Below are 11371 nucleotides of genomic sequence, written 5' to 3' on the forward strand. Positions count from 1 at the left end.
GATGGACGAAAACCGACAGATAAAATCAAGGGACACTATCAGAAAGTCAATGATTTTTTTAATTTTTAATTAATTTTTTGACGAAACCCTATGGAAGGGCAAAAATGTGCGGAATGCAATTTTTTTTAAAAAAAAAATTCACCACAATGGAAGTATTTATTTTTATACCGGGTCTAGTGTATTTTACCAAGCCGATGAACTCCCTCGATTTTAACTGACAAAGTCAGTCAGTTTTTGTGTTCCGAGGCACTATTTTCTTACACAATCAAGTAATTTGGTTTTTTCTTGGTTTTGCACTATAACCAACGGATGTCCGTCAATTTTGTCTCGAGCTATTTGACCCTTTTTTTTATAGTTTCCGTCAAATCTAACAAACAAAATTTGATGAATATTTTACCGCAGACTAAAAGTATTAATTTTTGGCGAACTTAAACGACCAAAACTGTTAAGTTCATACTTAAAGGGACTATTTTTAACCTAGTCTCATAGTTGATGGACCATCTGTGACAAACTTAAAGTACCAAAACTGTTAATAGGGAATATTTATGTCGTTTTCTCATGCAAATTACATAATACTAGAATTGCAAACACAGTTGCCTAACAAAACCCTTTGTTTTCCTTTTGCTTCTTTGCACATTCTTGATTTCTCATCATTCAAAATTTTACAGAGAGAGCAAACATGTCTGGCGAAATCGCACGTAGTCGTCTTGCTGAGGAACACAAATCATGGCTTAAGAATCACCCTGATGTATGTCATTTGTTCTCTCTATTCTCCACACCCTCCCCTTTTAATTTTTTTTTCTCTGCTCAGTACTTTTTATGTACCATTTTGGGTCTATTGATACTTAGTAGGCGTTTGGCCATGAAAACCAAATATTTTTCACCTTATTTGGAATTCTTGAAGATGGAGTTGTGTTACGTTATAGTTGTTTGAATGTATTGAAAGTGAAGAGAGAGAAAAAGTGAAAATAGAGTTTTAGATGTTTTCCAAATTTTAAGTACAGTTGTATTTGGAATTTTCATGGTCAAACACTGATTTTCAAATAAAGTGAAAAAAATTCCGGAAAAGCTGAAAAAATCTCATGGCCAAATGGATACTCAATAATGGGTGTTGGGTCCATCCCATAATTTGAGCAAGGAAACATCTCCCTCATTTTAAGGAAGAAAATATTTCCCTTGTTTTGAGGAAGAAAACATATTCCTTGTTTTAAGGAAGAAAACATCTTCCTTGTATTTGGTAAATTGTCAAGTGCTTGCTTGAGTCACAAATGACATCAGTAGGTTCATTTCATCCCTATAAATAGGGAAGCCTTCTATCATTTGTAGCATCACCAAGAGCAAGAGAGAAAAACAGTAAGGAAAACACTTGAGTGAGATATAGGTATACAGTTTAGGATTGGTTTTTTGTAATAGTTGAGTGTGAGAGTTGCTCCTCCTATTGTAATTCTGTTCCGGTTATGAATAGAAGACTTTTCCAATCCTAACAAGTGGTATCAAGAGCTTGGTTAATCTTCCAGGCCAATCTTTTAAAGTTTCGTAAAATTTTGAGTCAAAAATTTTTTGTCCCAAAATTGTGCTCTGAGTATACCATTAGAAAGATCTCGTTTCGAGGATTCCGAATATATTATTTTCAGAATTTTTTGACCACCGGAAAGCCTCCAAAAGTCCAGTCAAAGTTTCTCTATCCACCATCGTCGCCGCCGCTCCGCCACCTTCTGGCCACCAGCTCGCCGGAGAAGACGACCGGAGAAACCCGATCCGACCAACCCGTTTGACCAGAACCAGATCTGGTCAAAGTCCAATTGCCACATCATCCTTTTGTTGACTCTTTCAACCAGCCAGTGGTTAAACCGGCCCGGTTCGGTTTGAATTAGTGCAGCCCGGTTCACTCTGTTTTTGTCCGGTTTTCAGATTGGTCAGACCGTTTCCCTAAGTTTTCGACCATTCCGGATTCAACCGTGAGTCCCGTTTTGCCTGATTCTGCTTCCACAGTTCAGTACAAGCAGATTAGGTGCACTTTATCATGGAGAAATCATCATCGGATACCATGATTCCGCTAACATCTTCAAATTATAACATGTGGAAACCTCGTATGGAGGACTTGTTAAATTTGAAGGATTTAGCCGAGCCGCTTGAAAATAAAGGTGTCAAACCCGACAAGAAGACAGACGAAGAATGGGCAAGAATGAATAGGAAAACGGTCGCACAAATTCGACAGTGGATTGACCATAGTGTATTCCATCATGTCACGCAGGAAATGAGTGCTTACAAACTTTGGGAAAAGCTTGGGAGCATGTACCAAGCAAAAACGGCTCAAAATAAAACATTGTTGATGAGGCGATTGGTAAATCACAAGCTACGTAGCGGTACCTCTGTCACAGAACACACAAGTTAGTTCCAAGATCTCGTGAACCAGCTAAGTGCAGCCGAATGGGTTCTCAAAGATGAGGAGCAAGCAATCTTGCTCCTAAGTTCTCTACCTGATAGCTGGGAGACTCTTGTCATCACTCTCAGTAATTCCGCCCCCAATGGTAAGGTGACCATGCAGATGGTCACGGACGCCTTACTAAACGAGGAATCGCGAAGAAAAGAAGCTGGGGTAGATCAATCATATGCCCTTGTTTCTGAAAATAGTGGACGCAACGGAGGTAGAAGCGGAGGTAGAGGAAGAGACCGAGGCAAAGGTAGAGGTCGAGGTCAAAGTAGAGGAAGATCTCAAGTTCGAGGGATATCACGAGAGCGGGGAAAGTCCGTCGATACCAACACTTGGTTCGAGGGCTATTGTAACTATTGTGGCAACTATGGCCACAAGAAGGTGGAGTGTCGAAAGCTTAAACGGGAGCATCCTCAAACTAACCAGAGTTCGAGCAAGGAAGATGGTGAGACCATAGTCACCATGTCACCAGACATTGCACTTGTTACATGCGGAGAGGAAGCATGCCTACACGTGGGCACAAATGATATTGAGTGGGTGATTGATACTGCTACATCATTCCATGCCACTCCACACCGGGATTTGTTCAGTACTTATAAATCTGGAGACCACGGCGTTGTGAAGATGGGCAACACCAGTTTCTCGAGCATTGTTGGCATTGGTGATGTGCACATAAAAACTAGCAATGGAAGCTCACTTGTGTTAAAAGAGGTTCGTCATGTTCCGGATCTAAGATTGAATCTGATCTCAGGAGTAGCTCTGGATCGACAGGGGTATGGAAATCTGTTCAAGGATGGTACGTGGAAGCTGTCCAAAGGCTCTATGGTTATTGCTAGAGGACATATTTGTGGTACTCTTTACAAAACCAATGTAAAGTTGTATCGACCGAGTCTCAATGCAGTTGAAGAAGAGACATCACCAAACTTGTGGCATAGACGATTGGGCCACATGAGTCTGAAGGGATTGACGACTCTTGCAAAGAAAGAAGCCATCTCAATAGATAAAGACGTAACTTTGGATCCCTATGATCACTGTTTATTCAGGAAACAACATAGAGTTTCTTTCAGTTCCACCAGAAAGAATCGTTCCGAGTTGCTGAGCCTTGTCCACTCTGACGTGTGTGGACCCATTGAAGAAGAATCTCTTGGTGGTATCAAATACTTCGTGACATTCATCGACGACGCATCACGGAAGGTTTGGGCTTATTGTCTCAAATCGAAGGATCAAGTATTCGATCGTTTCAAGACATTCCATGCTATGGTAAAAAGGGAGACTGGAAAGAAGCTGAAATGCCTCCGATCCGACAATGGAGGAGAGTACACTTCCCGGGAGTTTTTGGCATATTGTGCTGAACATGGGATCAGACATGAGAAAACAGTGCCACGAACACCACAACATAACGGTGTAGCTGAAAGAATGAACCGCACTATTGTTGAGAAAGTCCGATGCATGCTCAGTATGGCTAAACTGCCAAAGCCATTCTGGGGCGAAGCTGTTCTGACAGCTTGTTATCTTATAAACAGGTCACCTTCAGTCCCATTGAACTTTGAAGTTCCAGAAAAGATATGGTCTGGGAAAGATATTTCATATTCTCACTTGAAAGTGTTCGGGTGCAAGGCATTTGTGCATGTATCCAAGGAGTTGAAGCAGAAGCTTGATCTCAGATCAACTCCGTGTATCTTTATCTGCTATGGAGATCAAGAGTTCGGATACAGGCTGTGGGATCCCGAAATGAAGAAAGTGATTCGAAGTAGAGACATCGTGTTCCATGAAAACCAGTTTCATGAGTGTGCTCCAACAGTCAACAAGCAACGAAGTTATCATGCTCCAGATGATGTCCCTGAATCACCACACATTCCTCTCAACAACGAGGAACTTCATGATAATGTCCATGATGAACAAGAAAACATTGATCCGGCAGATGTTGATGATGATCAAAACGAAGAAATTCTTGAGCAGGGGGAGCCTTCACCCCAAGACGCAGCTGGAAATAATCAAGTTCGACGTTCTGCACGAGGGTTAATCCCTCAAAGGTCATACTCGCCAACAGAATGGATCCTTCTTACCAGCGAGGGGGAGCTAGAGAGCTTTCAAGAGGCTCAATCTCATCGTGAAAAATCCAATTGGCGACAGGCCATGGAGGAAGAAATGAATTCTTTACAAAAGAATCAAACATATGAGTTGGTGAAACTTCCTCCGGGAAAGAAGGCCTTGAAGAATAAATGGGTCTTCAAGCTCAAGAAAGATGCTAGCGGAAATATCGTGAAGTACAAGGCAAGGCTCGTAGTCAAAGGTTTCCAACAGAAGGAAGGAATCGACTTTGATGAGATTTTTTCGCCGGTTGTGAAGATGATGTCTATCCGAGTGGTTCTCGGATTGGTGGCAAGTATGGATCTTGAACTTGAGCAGATGGACGTGAAAACATCTTTTCTGCATGGTGATTTGGAGGAACAAATATACATGGAGCAGCCCGATGGTTTCCGAATCCCAAAGAAAGAGCATCTCGTTTGCAAGTTAAGGAAGAGTCTCTACGGTCTCAAACAAGCCCCAAGGCAATGGTACAAAAAGTTTGACTCATTTATGCTGAAACATCAATACAAAAGAACAATTGCAGATCATTGTGTGTACTTGAAGAAGTTCCCCGATGGAAAATTTATCATCCTTCTGCTCTATGTGGATGATATGCTGATAGTAGGCCAGGATGCAACTATGATCAACAACTTGAAGAAAGATTTGTCTAAGTTCTTTGATATGAAAGACTTAGGCCCTGCACAACATATCTTGGGCATGAAAATCATTCGTGATTGAAAGGCAAAGAAGTTGTTCTTGTCACAAGAGGAATACGTTGAACGCGTGATCAAAAGGTTCAATATGAAAAATACCAAGCCTGTTGGTACTCCACTAGCAAATCACTTCAAGTTGAGCAAGGAAAGTTGTCCTTCTTCCGAAGAAGAAAAGAAGAAGATGAAAGCAGTGCCCTACTCTTCAGCAGTTGGAAGTTTGATGTATGCAATGGTGTGCACAAGGCCAGACATTGCTCATGATGTCGGTGTTGTGAGCAGATACTTATCAAATCTAGGAAGAAAACATTGGGAAGCTATCAAGTGGATACTACGATACCTGAAGGGTACATCCAGACTATGTTTGTGCTATGGGGGAGCTAAGCCGATTTTGGAAGGTTACACTGATGCTGACATGGCAGGAGATTATGATAGCAGGAAATCAACTTCGAGTTATATATTCACATTTGCAGGGGGAGCTGTGTCATGGCAATCCAAGTTACAAAAGTGTGTAGCACTATCAACCATAGAAGCCGAATACATTGCCGCAGTTGAAGCTGGGAAGGAGCTTATATGGCTGAAACGTTTCCTTCAAGAACTGGGTTTCCGACAAGAAGAATACACAATTCATTGTGATAGTCAAAGCGCTATGGATCTCAGCAAAAACTCGAGGTACCACTCACGCACAAAACATATTGACGTTCGATATCACTGGCTCAGAGAAGCAGTCGAGCAACATGAACTGAAGCTCTCCAAGATCAACACAAACGACAACCCTGCAGACATGCTGACCAAGGTGGTACCGAGAGACAAGTTCGAATTGTGCAAAGAACTTTTCGGCATACACTCAAACTAAAAGCCAGTGTACTCTCCTTCAGGTGTATGGGACTGGAGGGGGAGATTTGTTGGGTCCATCCCATAATTTGAGGAAGGAAACATCTCCCTCATTTTAAGGAAGAAAACATTTCCCTTGTTTTGAGGAAGAAAACATATTCCTTGTTTTAAGGAAGAAAACATCTTCCTTGTATTTGGTAAATTGTCAAGTGCTTGCTTGAGTCACAAATGACATCAATAGGTTCATTTCATCCCTATAAATAGGGAAGCCTTCTATCATTTGTAGCATCACCAAGAGCAAGAGAGAAAAACAGTAAGGAAAACACTTGAGTGAGATATAGGTATACAGTTTAGGATTGGTTTTTTGTAATAGTTGAGTGTGAGAGTTGCTCCTCCTATTGTAATTCTGTTCCGGTTATGAATAGAAGACTTTTCCAATCCTAACAATGGATTCTAAGGGTCTGTTGATTTGATGGTTTTTTTCATTTTTGTGATAGGGTTTTGTGGCTGAGCCGGAAACCGGTTCAGATGGGTCTGTCAATTTGATGGTGTGGCATTGTACTATCCCTGGAAAACCCGCGGTTAGTAATGTTTCTTGCTTTCTTCACAACCCATTTCAAAGGTTTTGTTTGGATGGTTTAGTAATTAGTAGTAGTAAAAAATGGTAAAGCTTGAATCTTTTTACTACTCTTTCTGAAAGATTGTTTCTTTGAAAGTGCTTAACATGAAATGCTCACTGACTAGTGCTGGAGTTGGGGGAGGGGGACGGGGAGAAAGTCACAGCCGGTGTTTGTAGAAAACCACACAAAATTTGTCATGTTTAAGTCATATACTGAAATTGTAATACATACTGCCTCCGTTTCAATTTAAGTGTCTTAGTTTGACTGAGCACAAAGTTTAAGAAACAGAGGGAGACTTTTGAATCTTATGGTCATAAATTAAAGATGTGTATAGTTCTTTAAATTTTGTGGTCTTAAACTTTCCATGTAGTGTATAGGAATTGAAAAACGTACTAAATATAGAAAGAGACACTTTTTGGGACAAACCAAAAAAGAAAGTATGACACTTAAATTGGGACGGAGGAAGTACTAATTAATCATGACAATTGATGAAAGAGTGTCGGCCTGTGTGAGCTTGCTCACATTGCCTGTTCCAAGACCAAAAGATGAATCCCCATAATTGATAAAAGAGTGTAAAAGCATGTATATCTTCGGTCGTTCAGTGCAAATTCCTCATCGGTGATTGGAATTTTTGGGCTAGAATTTGTCTACTTCTTTTAGCAGCTTATTGTTGATCATTGTTCCTTGCTTCGCTATTCAAAAATCAGTGGTTTTATCGATTCCACATTATGTGAACTGTGAATAAAAGATCTTGCTGTTTATTCACAGTTTGGGATATTCTCGTAGCAGTTATGGAAAGTATTCTATTGTATTGGTTGTGACTTGGGGAGTTTTCTTATTGTTGATAGGGTTTTCATACTCCTTTAGTTTTATCTTTTGATTTAGTTCACTGAAAGTGAATGTATACATCATTAAAGCAAAGAATTAGTTAGAAGTGGAGAGAATGTGGTAACATGAATTGTTTGTTACCATCTCAAAAAAAATTGGTAACATGAGGAAGAAGAAGATTTAACGAGATCTAAGTTATGTTTTATTGGTTGAGAATAGTTGTAGCTTGCACATTTGCTTTCATGATCTTGGGTTAATCTTAATTTCGCCCATACATGGAAAATATTCTCTCTGGACAGAAAATATGAAACTCCATTCTACTCTGTAAACAGTTTCAGCTTGATAATCAATACAAGATATATCTTATGAAAAAAGAAAGATCTCAGCTTGATATGTAAACGGATATATTGATTTACTTACCTGTGCTGATTTATAGGGCTCTGCTTTGTAGCTAGAGTAGTCTCATGTTTGCACTGCCTGTATTGAACTAACATTTGTTATACTTATCTGCAAATTTCCCGATAAAAAAGAAGGAAATCTTTTTTTCTTTTCCTATGGTTGAAGATGCTCCATGTGAGAAGAAGGGGAGCAAATATTGTGTTAAAAAGGAAAGAACCTTGTGGGAGGGAGCTTGAGTTATAAAGTATCATGTGTAATTTATACACTTCAATGGACTTTCCGGGAGTTAATAATGAATGAGAAATTAGACTACATGCTGTGAAATGAAGAAAATAATATGGAGTCTAATGGGGTACATTTGCAAATTAGGCAACACGCTGGCATCTGAGTCTCTTTTCAATACAAAAATCTATAAGCAAGACCCTTGAAGACGTTCATAAAATTCATCTTACTGAATTATTAACTGAGGTTGTACTCAGTTAATTTATGCATGACGTTGTCAGCTATAGACCTGGTAAGAATAGCCTATGCATTTTTCCCTGGATTCAATATAGGAAGTAAGAAGAACACGATCTTTGCGAGAATGCAAAAGTCCATTTCCCCAAGTACCAATAAGGTTTGAACTTTAATAGCTTTGTTATACTATTTGCATAAAATGCTCTAGTTTCATAAGTAACTTTCTGTAAACAATCATGGGACAATCTTTCCACATCTCATGGGCGAAAAGCTCCCTCTGTCTTTCTGACTCACTTTTGAGTTTCTGATTGATGCTCTAATTTTGCATGTCTTTACAGTGTTGAAACCCCGCATTCCTCTTCCCCTAGTTCTTTCTTTAATATTTGTATGCATATTTAACTGGTACAGACTGACTGGGAAGGTGGCTTCTATCCAATAACAATGCACTTTAGCGAAGACTATCCTAGCAACCCACCCATGTGCAAGTTTCCTCAAGGTTTCTTTCATCCTAATGTCTATCCATCAGGAGAAGTATGTATGTCGATCCTCGATGAGGACAGGGTAAGTTCTTGCCATTGCGGTTTTGTTACTTTTTTAGTCTTGTCGATTGGTATAACGGCTTCCAGTTGACTCTAAATGATTCTTGCATTGGCTATAACTTTGTTTAGGAGTAGACACCTGACCTTAGCATTCAAGAAATTTTGGTGGATATCCAACATTTGCTTGACTGGCCAAACTCTAAAGATCCAACACAAATTTGTTATCAGCTATACATCGATGTAATCTACTCAAGCTTAATGTGTACTTCATTGCGCTTTTGCTTTTAAAAAAAAATTAAGTTGGCATTTTGATTTTTCCTACTAAAACTGCTTACAATTAATGATAGCTTTTGTATTCACAATCCTATGGTGATTTCAATTGTGAAATGTGTACCCGGATGCCTAGGTAACATATAAACTTTACAGTGTTTTAAATCCATGAAAGACTGTTTTGAAAATACTGTTGGATTAGTTACCAAAAAGAAAAAACTGTTAGATTGTAGGAGGGATTCCAAATTACAGTTAAATTATTTAGTTTCAAAAAAAAGTTAGTTAAATTATTTATGAGAAAATTAAATGTCGGAGAACATACTGCATTTGAAATGCGATATTGGAGTAAACCATATTAATCCCTGTGTAGCCTGTCATTACAATATGTGACTTTGCTTTTGCAGGATCAGAATGAGTACAAGAGACAAGTGAGAAACAGACCCTGAATTATGCAGCTAGTCCTCAATCTTAAAAGGTCACTAAACTTTGTATCTGCTCTCTTGCTCTCGTATTTGTTAAGAAATGAATCTTTTCTGTTAAAGGCCGCAACCGTGATTTCACCAAAGTTGCATTAGCAGTTTTCTTGTAAATTTTGGAACAATTGGTAGCACTTGATGAAAATGTCTTCCTAAGACCTTGACTTCCACTAAAAGGTTCTTTGGCATCCATTAAATCTCGAAAGCTCTTATCATTTGTTTTGATTTTGTTACGCTTGACCATGGGTACTTTGTTTTGATATTATTAATTTTGTTAATTTGTCTTATTACCACTTTGTTTTGACATATTTGTCATGGCTGTATCATCTATTCAAAGAGGTATGTCAAATATAGAGTAAATTGTACGATTTTCTCGTAATATTGCAGCCACTACATTAATAGTTGCAATCGACAATGCTGTCATAATTGTTATAGCTCGTATTTTGTACGTTCGGATATTTCGAGGTAATCGTGGTAAGTTAAGGGCAAGACCATTTTCCAAAATTATTTTAATGTAAAAGTTGGTTATGAATATTATTTATGAATACCATTAGTATGGAAATATTGAGAAAGACTAAGGGTAAAAAGGAAAATTCGCAAAATGGTTCATGGTAATATTGTGGAAGGCTAGGGGCAAAATGAGAATTTCACAAAAAAGTTCAAGAGAGTTCTTGAAGAACCCCTTGGCTGTGTGGTTGTGTGTAGGTCCCACCCAAGGGTTGGCCAATCAACTCTAGCCAAGGGTGAGGGGCATGTGTTTCCCTTCCATTTGTGGGAACTACATATATATATATATATATATGTATGAATAGATGAAAAATCTAGACACTTTCATCTTTTTCACAATCAAGAAAACTTGAAGAAAAAGAAGGGCCATATTCGGCCATGACTAGGGCAAATGATGCCATGGAAAATTGACCAAGAAAAATTATTTCTTCTAGTATTCCAACTAATTTGAAGGCCCTAATTAACATGGAGTGATTGTTGGGTAAGCAAAGCACTTGTTGTGCAAGTGGTGAATCTAGCCGAGTAAGAAGAGATAAGTGAAGAAGGTATGTGTTCAATCTTCTTTTACATGTGTTATGGGTGATTTGTACATGTTGTAGTGTGTATAAATGAATGAAAATCATGAATTTGGTGTGTTGGGGTGTTGGCCGTGTATATGTTATGTTGTGTAGGAATGATGAACTAATTTTTATTTAGTATTTGATTGTTGTAGTTGTGGATTATGGAAGAAGTTAATGTGACATTGGTATGGTTCCTTATAATTATAAGAATAGAGTTGCTAATGTGTAGGTTGTAAATATAATTCATGAATTTGAAAGTGAGACATGTGTTTGGAAGATTGTAAGTTGGGTTGTTGTAATTGAATTTGAAAGAAGGAAATGTGTTGTCATTGTTCTTATTGAATTTGGAAGGTTTCGGGTGAAGTAAAATGTTGATTGGGTTGTTTAGAATATTATGTGAATCGTTTGAGGTATTCTTGAACCATGTTAGAATGATTTCGGATTAATACTTGAATGTGGGATCATTGGTGTTAGCTTGAATATATGTGATCGAATTGAATATAAATGAAATGCCGTTGAATTGTGTGACAAGAGTTGTTAATGTTAGAATATATTTTGGATAGATTGTTGAAGATTGTCAGTTTTTTAATTCGCGTTTTCAGTTTTTTTTTTTTTTTTAAAAGGGTTTTAAATTTATTTTTTTAAAGAAAATTTAGTTTTTTAATTCG

General features: G+C 38.4%; 1 protein-coding gene across 2 annotated transcripts; it reads left to right on the top strand.

Moving 5' to 3' along the window:
- Positions 1-589: 589 nt before the first annotated feature.
- Positions 590-9853, top strand: LOC132604085 (SUMO-conjugating enzyme SCE1-like). Of its 2 annotated transcripts, XR_009568632.1 has the most exons (5): positions 590-748; positions 6546-6629; positions 8760-8912; positions 9020-9130; positions 9565-9853. XR_009568632.1 is itself a non-coding variant. In XM_060317415.1 (4 exons), the coding sequence occupies exons 1-4, from the start codon at positions 680-682 to the stop codon at positions 9604-9606; spliced, it is 348 nt and encodes a 115-aa protein (XP_060173398.1). In that variant the 5' UTR covers positions 590-679; the 3' UTR covers positions 9607-9853. The 2 variants fall into 2 exon arrangements, 1 of the variants encoding a protein (XP_060173398.1); XM_060317415.1 differs by lacking the exon at positions 9020-9130.
- Positions 9854-11371: the final 1518 nt, after the last annotated feature.

This window comes from Lycium barbarum, chromosome 7 (genome assembly GCF_019175385.1).
Source record: "Lycium barbarum isolate Lr01 chromosome 7, ASM1917538v2, whole genome shotgun sequence".
In the NCBI taxonomy this organism is placed as follows: domain Eukaryota; kingdom Viridiplantae; phylum Streptophyta; class Magnoliopsida; order Solanales; family Solanaceae; genus Lycium; species Lycium barbarum.